We start from the raw sequence: 16,523 nt of genomic DNA on the forward strand, positions 1-16,523 counted from the left end.
GTAAAACAATTCGTTATTTTGATTGCTGCTAGAGGGGAAAAGCTGTAAAGAATCAGAAAAGATGTAAATAATCCATAACAAATATTACTTTAACAGAAAATACATAAAGCGAATGAGTTTTTAAAAAATCAACACCACCTATAAAACTTCTATGTAGGACAGTTTAAAGTAACACTAAATAGTTTTCTAAACTTCAAGCTACAGCTTTAAGATTGATCTCAGTGACTGCTGACTTAGAAACTTGACCAGTTTCATACTTGACACCAATCTGCAGCCCTCTTTGTGGCCAGATACTGCACTTTACAGTTTTGTGGAGTGGCTAGGTGCCCTATAGAGGGAGCTCTTTACCTGCTTTAACGCTGTCATATTAGCAGTTAGCTTTTTCAGTTTGCTGATCGTCAATAAAAAGCACAAGAAAAAAAAAGTCTGCTTTTTGGTTGGCATCAGTGTGGAGCCTGGAAGTAAAAGTAAGAGAGTAATGTCTTTGGAGGTGAAGCAATAAGCTAAAACCAGAGTGAACTTCAGCATGGCCTACACTAGTTTGAGGGAGCTAAAGGAGGCTAAGAAAGGGTGACTGATGGTGACCTGGCTTTATTGCAACTGGACTTGTAAGTAATAATATTTTGTGTCCAACAGTGTTGCTCTTTTTACTTGGTGGTTTATTTTTGTATTAGCTGGCTCATGTTAGTGTTAGTTCTTTGTTAGCATTAGCTTGTTTACGACAGTTGTAATTCCATTTTAAACCAGTAGGGTGTAGGAGCAGGAAACTGCTTACTGTTAGCCTGGCAAGCCAGACTAAATAAATGTATTATTTAGTCTGGCCATGCTCCATTGACGGCTCTCGGTTGTGGGGCGGGTTCTACCGTTGTCTTTCAAATGATCTCCGCATTCCACTGGACAATTAATGTGACATACTCTTGTTTCACTCTGTTGCATCATCCCACCCACCAGGCATATAGAGTGCCCTGATTGGCCCACAAAGCGGATAAAGCTCTGTGATTTGTTCACTAAGCAGATAGAGCACTATGATTGGCCCACCATTATGGACCAATCACAGCTCTTTATGTGTTTGAAACCCCTCTAGAGAGCTGTGATTGGCCAGCCAGAGTCCTGATAGGAGCTGCTGAGGTTCCAGTGGAGCATGCCTAGACCATTCTTTGCAAAGCAAGAATTTGGTCTAGTTCACTAGGCTAGCTTACTGTTACTTTAAAGAGAAAAATCTAATATTAGAAGATTTTTTCTTTTTAATGAAAAAATTAAACATATTTGCTTTTGTGTGCGTGTAAATATGCACAGCCTGTAGGTTTATTTATTATTTCCTGATGCACGAAAGCCATCAGACCTGTCTCCACACCAAAAAGATGATTTTCACTTTCAAATCTCATAACAATTTAATAATTCCATGCAGAAATTCTTTCGTATCTTCTGAACAAGCCTGTCGAGTACATGTTGATCAGGTTATACCGTCACAGGCAATAATGATAAACAGGCTCTACGTGAATCAGTAACTTATTTTAAAAGATGCATCCCAGTCTGTGTTCCAGGTGAAGTTTACGCATGCCTTCCTTTCTTCTCTTTCATTTAGCAGACCTGAACCTTCGTTCTCTGGGACAGATGGGGAGAGGGATGTGTCTATATGTGTTCAGAGGTCAGGCACACCCCACTCAGCAGGGGGTCCTCCTCTCATCAGCAGCTGACCTCCACCTCATCGTCTGGCCATGTTCAAAGACACTCCCCGGCTTTTATTCCTTCTGAATTGGCACAATGTGTTGGACGCGACAACTGATGGACTTCAGGGACATATTTTGGACTTTGAAATGAAAAAGTGGTTCAGGAAACATATTCTTTAGATCTTTTCTTTTTGGAGGGGTAGAAAACGACAAAAGAACACTTTCCAGTTGATATTTCAGTTTCAAGTTATATTTAAAAAAATTAACAGCTCAGAATCTATAATATGAATCATTAATTAGATCCCATATTTTACAGCATTAAAACAGACTTAAGAAGGTATTTGATGAGTTTTTTGTCTCAAATTACAGCATCTGAAAACTGTTTTGTGTAAATGCTGCTGTAAACAGATGCAGGACAGGTGGATTGTTAACATAAGCCCCACTACCAGTCGCCTACAATCTGCAGTTATTAATGATTTAAACCCACAATGGGTTTAATCTCTGCCCTGCTTCTGAAGGGAGCACCTTTGTGTCTCCTCGTCTCTGGAGGACAGAACGGAGGCGGCCTAGCAGTCGGCCTGTAATGGCACTGATCCTATTATGTGGATGAAGGTGCAGACGACTGGAGACTTGGCAGAAGGGGAGGATTAAGACACCTGAGCCAGGAAAAGCTCGCACACATGGGCAAACACACTGACCGTGTAGGGGGTTTGTGCACTTATCTGAGGCGTGTTTGCCTCTATCTTGTTTAAACGGGTAAATAGAATCAGTGCGGTTTGGCGTACAGCTGAGAGGAAACGTTTGAGGTAATTACCATTGTACACGAGTTCAGAGAACTTGACACCAAGTCCCTGTTTGATCCTACGTACTTCTTTGTCCATGGTGAACGTCTCGATGTCCAAGTGGGCCTTCAGGAGGACGGTGCCTCCTGGAGTTTCATATATGCCTGAAAAATAATCAGAAAGTAGAACAAAAAATGCTTAAACACAAAATAAAAGTCTAAATTGTAAGTTGTATATTAAAAACATCTTAAAAAATTCATTATTTTAATAATCAGCCTGGTAAACTTTCTACTCATTTTATAATGTGGCACTGTAATGACTTGAAAGCCATTTTCAGAAGCATAAACCCATTTATCTAAGCTAACTGCATCAAACAGCCCGATTAGTCATTAGCAAGGTGACAGACAGGCCGTCACGACGCTCACAAAACAGGAACGAGGCTGTCCAGGGTAAATGACAGGTTAGGAGGCCCCTGCCAGCCTGGATTCTGGACCAGGGCTCAGCCTACCCTGCAATTTACCCCCTCTGGAAAAGGGAGGGAGGGGAGATGGAAGAAAAGATGAGGTGCATGACGGCAGAAATGAAGCTGTCACTTAAATGTCAGCTAAAAACAAAAGAGCAGGGGGAATGCTGCTAAGGACAAATCTTGAGAAAGTGGGTGCAGTTTCAGATCTTCTGACAAAAAAGTAATGCTATGGTGTATTCTTAGAGATTTAAGAGATGGCTGCACTTTAATCTCTTTTAACCCGCTCAAGACTGAATAACCCCTGAAAACATCACCTTTGGTCCTGATCTGTAAATGTGCTGACGGGCAAAAACCCAGAGCTTAGCGACACAACTGAAAGTCTAAAGCTTCAAAAGATCGTCACCTGAGCTGGAACGGCTCGGGCCTCATGTGCAGGGACACTTCCTTTGGCTCCATCAGATAAATGGTTAAAACTACCCTCCAACACAACTTGGCTTAAGTGCTGTAGAACAGACTGGAGCCCATAATTGGCCGACCTCTGGTTAAGCTTCAACACTTTAGCTAGGCTTAAGAAGACCTGACCCTCAGTAGTTTTAGAGGTTTCACTCGATCCTGCGCTAGCCCTGCTGCACGCCTGCAGGATGTAACGCTTCCTGGGCTGATCCCATTCGACATCTTTGGGCTAAACAAGAACATAATCAGGCTGCGCATGTAAATAAAGAAATGAAAATAAAAAATACCCATTATAAAAGCTTTTGACAACTCATTTTAAGTTTCACAGCGGTTTGACATGTTCATCGACAGATGAAGCTATTTCCGAGGCCATCGGCAGAGCACAAGTCAGAGGTCTGACAGCGTGGTGACAGGTGGGAAATATTAGTCTGGTGCACAGGTTGTCCCGTGTTTTGTGGCGCAGTGACAACATTCTTGACGAACCATTTCAGTCCCACCCGCCTCCTCGACCTCACGCTGATAAACACGACCCAACACAAATAAGTATGACATGTCCCCCTGCTCTTTCCCTCCCATCATCTATTGTGCCAACGCCACTGCTGCTGCAGGAGAGGCCAGCGCATCCAATCCATGGTAGTTATTCAACCATTTGGCCACCTTGTGCTCCACCTCTTCACGTTGTTTCGAAGACAGGAAACAGCTTTGATCTTTTGTTCATCCGAGGGTAGAGAAAAGTGGGCTACCCATTTTCCAATTTCTACCTGCCAAGTTGCGCCGCAGCTACAGTCCGCCGGCCGGTCAATTTGCCAATCATAGCACATACAGTTGTGGGTGGGGGGAGAAGTGTGTGTAGTTGTAGTTACGTCTTGCACGGCCAGGACCGCACGCTGGCCTCGTACGTTCACTGTAACACATGCAGACCCCTAACAAAGGAGCTTTTCAAGCTGCCTGTTGATGCCAAAGATAAACAGACAAAAACATCCTGCGCACCTTCATCTCCTTTCTAGAAAACTGTTTGGATTTTGTTTGCAAAAGTGAATAAAAGTAACTCCGATATCTTGATTCTGGGTAAACCAGAGGGAAACATCCTCCAGAAGCAACGGAGTGAGACATTTAAGGCACTCATGTAAAATAACTGCAAATTGCATGAAAGCCCTGGATGTTGAAAGGACAGCATTTGAAAGGGTGTAAAATTTAAATACACACACACACACACACACACACACACACACACACACACACACACACACACACACACACACACACACACACACACACACACACACACACACACACACACACACACACACACACACACACACACACACACACACACACACACACACACACACACTAGAATTTCTTACCTCGTGACTTCATGCCGATAAAGCGATTCTCTACAATGTCAATCCGACCCACTCCATGTTTTCCTCTAGGAGACAAAAGCAAGCTCAGTGGATACTTTTGTATGCTGGCTTTAGCTACACTCAGCTGAATCTCCCCGTGCATATCTGGTCTCTGATTTGACGTAGGAGACTTATGTATAGGATCCTCTGAGTAGAAATGTTTTCTTTTACATTCTGGAAGTATTACAGGTGGGCAGCAGCGTTGCAGCACAGCTTATTTGTTACGTACTGTACCGTTTGATGGCGTTACACGTGTTACTTTGTGACGATGGTATTATCATAAGACCACTTCTACAGTCTCGTCACTTCAGGAAGTTATCAGCCCGACTGAGCCGTTTACAACCAGATAAAGTCGGGGCATGTAAACACACCGTCTTGAGCAGCAGAAAAAAGAGCAGAGTCAGAGGAGTTTCTAGAAGTTTTGACTTGTTTCCTCAGATGGTTGGTGGTGCTGAGCTGCTGTGATTTAGAAGTTTGGAATAAATCAAAAACCTAAAAACTTCTTGGCATCAAACTGTTCTTCAAAATTGACATGTCTTAAATCCATAGCATATACCAAAGGGGATCAGAAAATAACTTATTGGCCCATAGACTCCCATTTATTTTGTTTTGCAGTAGGGGACCCAGATGAGTGTGACTTAGGCTCCCCAATGAAACGACTATTTCCAACAATGTTAAAGGCACTTTTAAGAATGGTCTTTAGTAATAATTGGTACAGCCTTTGTCACAAGAGTATATTTATGCATTAAAATTAATTTGAGTTTAGAAAACAAATTTAATTTTGGCTAAACATTAGAGAAAAAAACGCACCTGTTCAGTGTTTTAATGCTTTTCTAATTTCCAAGCAGTTTGGTTTAAAATTTTAATTTGCACAAAAATCTGAAGCAAGTCTACTCACCCAATCTCATTGAGGTATGAGAAAATTTCCAGGGGTGTGTCTTTGGATTTGCCTTCCTTCACATTGATCACCTTCACAGGCACTCCTGAAGAAATCAATGTTCTTACATTAAAACCAATGTTGCATCAACAGGTGCAAAATTTAATCATATTTACAGGTGAAACTCAAAAAATTGGAATATGATGCAAAAGTTCATTTATTTCAGTGCTTCAACTTAGGCTGAGAGACCATCTAAGGGCTCAAGAACCCTTTGCAGGTGTTTTGGATTCATTAGCTGATATAGCCTTCATTCATTAGCCTAGAAGTTGAACCTTCTCACAATACTCTAATTGTCTTAAGATTTTGAATTTGGAGTTTTCATGAGCAGTAAGCCAAAATCATCACAAATAACAAATAAAGGCTTGAAATATCTGGCTTTGCATGTAATGAGTCAATCTTATATGTTCGTTTCACCTTTTAAGTTACGGAAATTAATGTTTGCACCATATCCAAACTTTATTGCACAATTTATATCCTGTCCTCTAGCAAGGAAACTAAAGCCAGTACCTCACTGGGCTGCAACTGTTGGAACTGTGAACGAGATTTGGTTTTCCAAAAATATTTCAAAATGTTTGCAGGATTTTCAGTTTGCACACTTTAGCCACAAGGCCTCGCTCTCGTGTATCTAGAGTTGCAAGACCAAGTTCAGAGCTATTGCAGAAGTCTCAAACTTGTTTCAAAATCTTTTCAGTTTTAATTCTCAGTTTCATTTCTGATGACAGTAGTCTAAAAAATTTTGTTTTTGAGGGGGAACCCAGAAGCACCCGGATCAGCACGCGGGAGTCTGCTGCAGCTGAGAGTGGCAGAGCACGGCAGGATTTGGAGCCTTATTTTCCTGATATTTGGACATCTTGCCTCAGATTGGTTAACAGCAACACGACTCTACCACTAGCTCCATTTACTCTGCCATTTGGAGGATTTATTTTCACAAATAACACAAGCCTGAAGGAGTTCTGCTGTGTGGTGGAGTTGCTAATACTAACAGTTAGCTTCTGCTAGCTAAGATGTCCTCTTGTGTTTCTTGGATGCTAAACCAACAACAGCCTTTCCTGTTGTGAGCCAAGAAGGGTGAGTCCATGAATGTCAAGTGACAGTTTGATGTAGGTCTGTCAGACTTGTCAAACCCTAGTATTTGACTATGTATGTTATATCAGAAGCTAATGTGGGATGAGATAGGTGTAGGAGACCATTTTCTTGTTCAGCCTGCTTGAAAAACTCAGAGCAACTGATTAAAATCAGAAATAATAAAAATGGGTTTTCAGTGTTCCACAACTTTAAAACTTGGAGCAAAAGTGTGATTCCATTTTAAAAGTGCAAATCCCTCAACTTTAAGTCTCCCCTTAGTTACAAACAGTTCTAACTTTTATTTTGTTTTTTTAGAAAAGGCAAAAAAACACACTCTACATTCTCATAACGCAGTTTTCAGTAAGATCAGACTAACAACAACAAAAACAAAACAAGAAACTGCATCTCAAAATGTTTTTGTATTTTAATTCTGCTGACGAGTGCTTCTCCTCTCCGTCTCAACAGACGACCCCTAGAATAAGTGACACCCTTTAGAAAGACCATGGTGAGAAAAGGCTAATAAATTCAAAGGCCCTCATCAATTGAAAGCTGTGAAATTGTGGGCTGGCCTTTACCTAATTCAATTACCCACGCAGCTTTGTTACCCTCCGTCTCTTTAACCCAGGGACAGAATGTTTGTGTGCTCATGTGCATGCGTGGAATAAACAAAAGCACCTGCAGCAGATCCATCACCCGTCTTCCTATTACCACGTCTCTAACACGCGGAGGGACTCTTCTTTTTTAGAAGACACCCACGCTCGCTCCGCACACTTCCTCTGCGAAGCCACTTAAAACTGAGTGCACATCAATCACTGTCACGGAGCCGCTCATTCACGGCCCTCAGTTAGCAACACGAGCCAAAGGTTGAGGCGAGGAAGCAGACAGATGTGTGAAAAAGGGGCAGAAGAGGCTACAGAAGGTGGGAATGAGGACCTTTTTGTTTGTACTCGAGTGTGTGTATCCGTTATCAGCTTAGAGGAGAAGAGGACCACTACTGGTCACCTTTCATCAGGCCAATCTCCAAATTGATTGATGTATGAGGGACTGTCTCAACACAAGGGGCTTGTTGGTGGCGGGAACCTTGGTAAAGAAGAAGTTCATCCAAGAGCAGGAGAGGGCAGCAGTGCTTTCCTAACCTCCCCTGCCTTTAACATATCTAATAATTAGATTAAAGGTTCTGATAAATGAAGTGAACGTCTGAACGTGGGAGTGTCCCTCTTTCCTATCATTCCATCATTCACTGTGGGTTCTCTCTCTCTCTCTCACGAACCCCCCTGTTTCTTTCTGGAGTTTTTGAAGACTAACAGTGCACACAATGGGGCTGTAGACACAGTTGTAGGAAAAATTACTGCTTTACATTTTTCTTCTCCGTCTCTCTTTCCTACTCACTTCTTCGGCATGACAGGAGGGAGGCATGAATTTTTTTTGCCTTTGAAAAAGGGAGAGTAATGGGGAACGGACCGTTTGACGGGGGTAAAGGTTCCTGTTGTTATATATTCTTTTTTAATCAGTGAGAAAACTTTGGTGAGAAAGGCAGGGATGAAAAGGTGGGAGGGGGGAATGAAGTGAAACATTCTTGTGCTGATCTTGCACTCAGAGGGAGGAGTAGGCTTGGGCTTTTGTGTGGACAACTAAAACAGCTTTTGTCATAGTGCGCTCAATAAAAGGCCCCAGAATATGTGTGAAAATGGGAGTTCGGGGCCGCAAGGAACCCGCGAAACCAGTCCGGGCTTTACTGGGTGCGTCGCCGTCTTCACAAAAGACACATCTAGTCTCCAGCTGAACCGACGCCGGCCGACTTGTTTCGTTGTTAACATTTTCTTTGGGGGAGACTGGTAAAGCAACGGGACGAGCACAAGGCACTTTATCTTATGCTTAGATATGGCATAGTTAGAAATCACACCAAATCATCCCACACAAGTTCTGGCAAACTTTTGAACTTTTCCAAATTTACGATCCTGGCTCATAAAGCCGCCCATGGAGCTGTGTGATGAGAGGGGCCAGTGTGCTCCAGCCGATTGATGTTCTGCACTCCGGCCTCCCCCTGGTGACCAGGGATGAAGGAACATCTGTGTCCTTAGCCGCAGGGTGAACGTGTCCTGCCATTTTCACTTTGCACAAACATATGACATTTTCTAGTCAGCCACCGTTAGCCCTTGAGGCAACATACCTAATGAGTGTTTCTCTGGCCCCTCTGGGCTCGGTGTATTAGCTGGAGTTAATGCTTCCGGCTTGTGTGTGCGCCCCCAGGCCAAGCATGGCAGTTCTGGACTGAGAATCGCTGTTAGGAGGTTAAGGATAAGTCTGGGTGGTCATAAGTGGAAATAAAGTGCTGGAGGTCAGCCTTAAAGCTAAAACATTGTGGTTGGGTAATATGACGAGATGTGGACAGAGAAGCTGATGTTTTCTCTTAAATTATTATAAAATCCCCTAAAATGAAACGCATTATGATATTAACACTAGTAAGGAACAAAATAACAAGGTAGGGTCCTGTCAAATGAAACATCTGTTAATTAGGGTTAGGAATAGATTAGATCACCTCTTTAGAAAGGAGAAAATGGTCTGAGATTTGCATAACGGACTTTATTTGATCACTCTACAGCAAAGACAACAGATGTATGTTTTTTTAGTCCAAATATATATTTCTTGCAGTGATTTCCTGAAGGCTTTTCACAGTGTTTGTTTCTGTTGTTTCCCATCAGCCTAAAGCTCAAATAAGCTTTAACATGGCCTTTGTTGAGAAGTGGCTTTTCCTTTGTGACCCTCCCAAATAAGACATCTGTGGAGCGCTTGTGATCCTTTATTCATCTCTGTATTTCTTGAACTGTAACTGATATTTTCAGCTAGAGGCTGCATTGGATATATCAAGTTCATAAGATATATTTTGTGTTTCCATTCAAGGGCTGTAAAGCAAAAATACTCAAGTGTTTCAAAGGAACGGATTCTTTTCTATACCCACATTTATATATGGAAACACAGAAACACTGATTATAATAAGAAATAACGATTAAACATCTTTTGTACATTCACTCTGTGTAACCCTTCTGTTATTTTGTTCTTAAACACAGCGTAGTAGAAGATTTGTTTTTTCCTTTTCCCTTGCTGACAAGTTTTAGACGAGTGTCAATGCCTCCCCGCTTGACACTCAGCTTTAAAGGGTTGGATTGGGGGGTTAAACCACCAAATAGCTCCCAAGCACAGCCCCTGCTGCAGCTCGCGGCTCCCCACGGGGATGGGTCAAATGCGGAGATGTAATTTCACCCATGTGTGATGGTGGCTAATGGAACTTCAACTTGAAACAGATCAGCAGAGAATGTCTCGGCCAAGTAGAAGTTAATTGTTAGCATTAACAACTCCACTACATGGCAAAACTCCTTCAAGCTTGCGTTTTTTGTGGAGATAAAAAAAATCAATGTTGCAAAGCAAACGGTCAGTGGTGGAGTTGCATTGCTGTTTGCCAGTCAGAGATGGGATGTCCAAATATCATGAAGTAAGACTCAAGGAGACTCAAAACGAGGACTCAATAACAACAAACCTTTTCTGAACTCAATCTCTAGAACATCTGGGACATTTGGAGCATCTTCTGGGTTTTTGGTCATCAGGTACAGATCAGCAGGAGCATGACTCTGAAAAACAAAACCGCATTATGTGTTTTATGAAAATGACGACTCTTCAGAGAGAAGGTAACTTGGTTATCACAAGTAGAGAGACAAAAAGTGAAAACATTCAATTTAAAAATATATAACTAAGTCTATGAAGCATGTTTCACAACAGAGAATTGCAGAGAGGAGTAAAAATAAATATATATATATATATATATATATATATATAAATAAAATAAATGCCTGATTTACTTGCAAGTACAATAAATGTCTGACAAGTCAGTAAACAACCGACTCGATGAAAGAATCACCATCTTCTGAGCAGTTTTAAAGCTTCTTCTGATCTTCCACTTCTGATTTTCTGAGTGACATCTCACTTCTGATTCATTTTCAAATAAACACTTTTACCTAAAGGGGCATCAGACAACAAAGTCTAAAAGCCCACTAAAGTTATTCCGGGTGACAGACATTTGTCATTTTATTTTTTTCATTCCAGTTGGTGGGAGCTGGGAGTGATTTCAGTAAGTCGCGGTTTGGACCTAAAAGATCATGGTTGTGTGACGATTCCTCCCACCAACGAGCCCCTGCAACAATTACACAGTATTAGGACAGGACGATGGACAATGTCCCCTGAGCTGAGGCAAATTGCAGGGGGACTATGCAAAATAACTACTGGGTGCATTTAAATGGAAAGCTTTACCAGACTCTAAATGATCATACGATAACTAATCGGCATTCGCTCGCCGCCTGTCAGCGAGGAGAAAACGAGCAGCGCAATCACTTTCCTTCCTTTTAACTAAACACAAAAATTGACTGGGAAGACGAGCGTCTCCCTCTCTTTTATTTTCTGCCTCAGTGCCCTGAAAGATGCCAAATGAGAGCGAATAGGGAAGAGACGAAATGACTACTCTAAAAAGCCTATTGATGCCTACTCTTTGAGAGGGGGGGGAAGGACAGAAGGGGACTGAATGACTAGTTTTAGCTGTTTTTTCAGCCTTCGGATAAAACACATAGCACATAGGAAGCATTGGCTTAAACAATGTGTGGTTATCAGCAGCTCCTATAAAGTCAAATACTTCCAGAAATAACACTTCCTACCTTTTTAACCTAAATTTTCATTCAAGTTTCATTTCCCGTTCCTAAACTAATTGATCCCACCCAGTGGCTATTAGAATGGACAAATGATGAATTTAAACATATACACAAACTGTGCCATGATAAAAAACTCATTCATCCTCCCAGCAGTGCGAGCTTAAACTTATGGACTGGCGAATGAAAAGAAACAGAACATAAGGGATTGGGGTTGTTTCCAGTGAGCAGGAGATCAATGCATTTCAATTCAAACCCCCTGCAGGTGGACCTGTCCCCAAAACCATGGCCCTGAAAGAGAGAAAAAAGGTAAAGATAGAGAAGGCGGGGGGCCGAGGGTATTGGAGGGAAATGGGGCGTGAAGCACACCATCATGTAGCGCCCAACAGCTCCTTTGGCAGTCTTTGCTTCGACGATATTGTTGTGCTAAACGTGCAGGAAAAAAAAGAAAGAAGGCTGACGCATGAACTTAAAGCAAGTAAATTTCTATCTTTCCACTCATTAGTTGCCTCATTGGGTTTCAATCTAAGCCAAAAGGGCCCCGAAAGAGGCAGAGGTGCCAGGAGGGGGAGAGAGGAGGGAAGAGATAGAAAGAAAAAACATCTTTGGAGCACCGGATTGGAAGTGATGCTTAAATCACTGCGTCTCAAGTCAGTTTGTCTTATTAAAATGCAAATATGGCAAACTGAGCCTACAGAATATCAACACATTTAAATCCTTAATGCTCAAGACTTCCTGGTTAATTTTAGATCTGATTTTACTGATTTTTTAAAGCAACAGGAGAATACGAAATGGACACAGAGAGGACTTGCTGACTCTTTCAGGTCAAGCCTGCGAGGCCTTTAGGCCAGCGAGGGCACATGACGAGCTCTGACCTCTTTGCTTGGAAGCACACATTCACATGTAAACATACGCCAACAAGCTCACTTCCTACCCCTACAGGCTGCTCTTTAACCATCCATCTTTCCAGCGAGCCATGCGACCAACGGCAGCAGAAGTTTTCATTTGCTCTTCGGTGAGCTGAGGCTCAGAGTTCTGCTCTTTTACCCCCTGGATTCGACACAAGCAGTGGCCCATCACCTCCCTGATCAAAGAGCTAAGTGGGCTCAGGGAAACTCACTGACAGCGACTATAATTAAGACAGAGGTGATGTGTTAATGACTTATGAGTGTCGGGATGCCCAAGGAGCTTCTCCGACTGCTCGTGCGTGGAGGGGAAAGGAGAGAGGACATGCTTCGATGCATGCCTTGGTGTCAAATTTTTGATTACCTTACATATGCTTGCAGGGCATAAAATCTGTCCCACAAAGTTCTTGTCTTTCAAACCATAAATGTGAATGGGCAGCCTACAAAATTCAGTATCCGATAAATAATCTTCCTTCTTGGTTACCCAAGCCAACATGTTCCTATGTGGAAAATTTATTAGTGAACAAGTTTTGTCCAACACTTCTTTGAAGAACTGTTTTAACCGCTACGGACTGTTTAAGGTCAAAGGTCAGAAATTTCTGGTAGAGAGCAGAATTCATGGTTCCATCAGTGGAAAGCATTTACATGAACATCAACTGTTGCTGAGGAGGCAAGTGCCTGTCTCATAATAACAGGAAGGTTGAAGGATCTATTCCCATTCAGTATGTCAAAGATGTTGTGTCCTATGGAAAGAAACCCACTTTGCCTGCTGGTGGTGATCAGAGGGACCGGTGGCACCAGTGTTCAGCAGCCTCACTTCTGTGTGGCTCCAGGGCAACTGTGGCTACACTGTAGCACATCACCATCAGTGTGTGAATGTGTGTGTGAAAGACTGGATGCGTGATGCACCTTGGGGGGGGGGTTGTAGAGCCCTAGAAGGGAATATATAATCACAAGCCATTTACCATAGTTGGCAATAGCTAAGCTAATACCTTAACCAGAGAGGGATTCTTTATCCTAGTTTACACATCAGTAAGAAAACCGATTCATTGATTAAAGTACGTTTGGCTCCGCAACAGTAGGTGGCGACGTGTGCCTTTTCGTGTTGCCTTTCTTCTGGTTAGACAGTAAGTGTCACAGAAATGGTAAATAAATGCTGGCGGAAGTGTAACAGATGGAGTAAGGGCAGGATGTGCACAAATTACAACAACATTAAATGGTACATGGCGTGTATTTGTATAGTGCCTTTTTAAGCCTGATTTATACTTCTGTGTCGGGACGGATGTAGGCTCGGCAGGATTACAATAGGAACTAAGGTGGGTGCAAAAGGAAATGGCAGGAGGCAGGAAATGAGCAAAAATAGAAAATATTTAGTTAGAAAAATGTGAAATGAGAACACAGTTTTAACAATGCAACACTCAGATCAACAACTCTGAGCCGGCCCAAAAAATAAATAAAACCCCAGTCTTATTTTGGACTCAATAGTTGAGTTGTCATTTTAGTCGTTAGTCAAGTCACCTTGAGTAGTAAGTCTTTCAGTTTCAGTTCTTTCTGGTTTAGTGGTTTGAGTTGTTACCACTTGGTGTAATAAAAATACTGAAAATGCAAGAATCAAACATGTGAGCATTTATTATCTCTAGGAACAAAAACCACCAACTCTACAGCAATCAGGTGCATGCTGATACGCAAGCAGAGCATGACACCAGCTGCAGCAGCCCTGGATGCATACCAGCACACAGGTTAATGCTGCCAGATGTAGGTGAGTAAAGAAAAGTCTGGAGGCCATTGTGGCACAAGGGATCAAGGTTTGGGGTTATCATGAAGACTACAGTGTTAATCACAGAGTAACCTGAACCCTTCAGACTCTTATCTGCAGGAACACATATGAGCGGCCACTGGGACACTTCCTAATGGGATGCTATTGAGCAAAGAGGAACCATTGTATCACAGGTGGGGGGGTCTGTATTGTCAGGGTCTGGCCTCGGCCTTTAGGGCTGTAACTGGAGGAGAAGCTGATACACAGAGGAGATACTCTGAACAAGGTGGCCTTTCTTAGATGACCTCCAAGATGGATCAGAATATAACGAGCTGCTTTGTGAATTTAGTTTCAATTAAAGAAAATACACTACAATAAGCATCCCATTATCTATGTGGACTCTCCAGGGATTATTTAGAGCTGAGAGAAGCCGAGCTCTGATCGTTGACGTGCTCCAGACAGATGCGTCCTGAGCACGGCCACAGTAACATTCTCAAAGTGTCGCCACCTCAAAAAAAAAAAAAAAAAAAAAGTAACACGCGATTGTTTCTGTCTGCTCATATCCTTTCATGCTTTCCATCTTTTATTTGTGCCTGATGCGTTTTACTGCTGCGGTGCAGAGCACATCACCTGGGGACTGGGACATTAATTCAGGCTGGGAATTTTGAAACCATCCCAGGCCACCGCCCAATTCACGCTAAACACTAAAAGTGGGTCAGGTTGGGCGCCTACTGATGTAAAAGTGAAAAACAACTTAACTAAAACTTCACATGTGCCCTGATTCTTTCCTCTGAGATATAAATATTTGTGTTCTGCTGCTATAATCTCTGCTTATGTTGCATAAACTGAAATTCTATTTTATTCTGTTAAATGTGTCTCCTGCACATGAGATGAAATAGGCCAGACGCCATCATCCACCTGAACTACAGGTACCAGACTACATGTCTGGGTCAAGAGAATCACACCACAAGCAGAGACATAAAAACGTGTGTGTGTGTGTGTGGGGGGGGTGTCTCCCCATCGCTAAATTACTGCATAATTAGTGTCATTTAGGTTTACAACGTAGTAGGCACAGATTAAATGGACAGCCTCAACAATGGAGGAAGCCTTTTGCAGATGCACACACTCCGACATCCATATATACTGGCAGACCAGTATATATGGATGTTTTCCTCATAAAATTCATATAAACACCAATAATAATACTAAGGGTTCAAAGGCTACCAAAGACAAAATAAGTCAGAGGTGAAGGTTTATGCATTTAACAAGAAATGTCATGAATGATCATCAGGGCTGATGTGAAATCTAATTCAGATCAGTCCAGGTCAGAATTATCATCTCATCTGTTTCATGATCAGCAGCAGCTGGATGTTTATGGCCACAAAATTTCAAGTGAAGCACACTCCTTTTATGTCTTTTGTTTGCTCACGATCCATATTTCCATTTAGAAACCGTTTCTCCTCCATGGATGTACCTGCCTGTCAGAGCGTTTAACCACTGGTTGGTCAGCTGATGCTGCTGTCAGTCATTGTGGGAATGTGTACGGTGTGGGGAAACGGTTTTAATTTCTCTCCTCTGCCTGAGCTGATGGTGACGCGCGGCGCGCCTGCGGCAGTGATGTGCCTTTTGTGCAAAATGCGGCCCTTCATGGAGCTCGTGCCAGACTGTGGATGACTGATGTTAGAGGACACACAGATATCTTTTCAAAACTTTCTGAGATTTCGACTAATGAATACCTGGAAAATTTACCGGTATGCACTGTACCCTAGAAAAAGTACTGACATGCTGAAAGGTTATTTTTAGAAGTGGCGGTGGTGCTGGTACCGGTCCAATGCACTGCTTTCTCTCCCTAAATCCAATTCAATTCATTTCAATTTATTTATATAGCGCCAAATCACGACAAGAGTCGTCTCAAGGCACTTCACATAATAAACATTCCAATTCAGGTCAGTTCATTAAGCCAATCAGAAATAATGTTTCCTATATAAGGAACCCAGCAAATAGCATCAAGTCACTGACACTAGTCAGTAACTTTACAGCAATCCTCATACTAAGCAAGCATATAGCGACAGTGGAGAGGAAAACTCACTGGGGATCGAGAAGACAGCGCGCACACACACACACACACACACACACAGACACACACACACACACACACACACACGGATGAGTCTGATTATCTGATAATCAGAACCTGATCATCATGATCAGTTCCTGACAGCCGCTGTTTCTCCCTCCCCAACCCACCCCACGTGCCCAGCATTACGTGCTGCGCGATGATTAAACTGGCCCAAAAACTCCACCTTAAACCAGTTCTCCCAACATGACCACATACAGGCCAGCCTGGACATGCATCTGTGGCCAGAGCTTTCTCCTTTTCCAATCTCTCCTT

The 16,523-nt window shown here is 42.5% G+C and overlaps 1 protein-coding gene across 1 annotated transcript in view; it reads right to left on the minus strand.

Annotated features, from left to right (window-relative positions):
• Window positions 1-16,523, minus strand: part of ass1 (argininosuccinate synthase 1) — a 34,192-nt gene that overhangs the window by 5,785 nt on the left and 11,884 nt on the right. Inside the window, exons 9-12 of the mRNA XM_015942515.3 lie at window positions 10,315-10,405; window positions 5,676-5,760; window positions 4,739-4,803; window positions 2,485-2,616 (exon numbers count right to left, since the gene is read on the minus strand). Coding sequence (XP_015798001.1) covers window positions 2,485-2,616; window positions 4,739-4,803; window positions 5,676-5,760; window positions 10,315-10,405 — 373 coding nt within the window. The remainder of the gene's footprint in view (window positions 1-2,484; window positions 2,617-4,738; window positions 4,804-5,675; window positions 5,761-10,314; window positions 10,406-16,523) is intronic.

The sequence above is a fragment of the Nothobranchius furzeri genome, chromosome 6 (genome assembly GCF_043380555.1).
Source record: "Nothobranchius furzeri strain GRZ-AD chromosome 6, NfurGRZ-RIMD1, whole genome shotgun sequence".
Taxonomy (NCBI): Eukaryota; Metazoa; Chordata; class Actinopteri; order Cyprinodontiformes; family Nothobranchiidae; genus Nothobranchius; species Nothobranchius furzeri.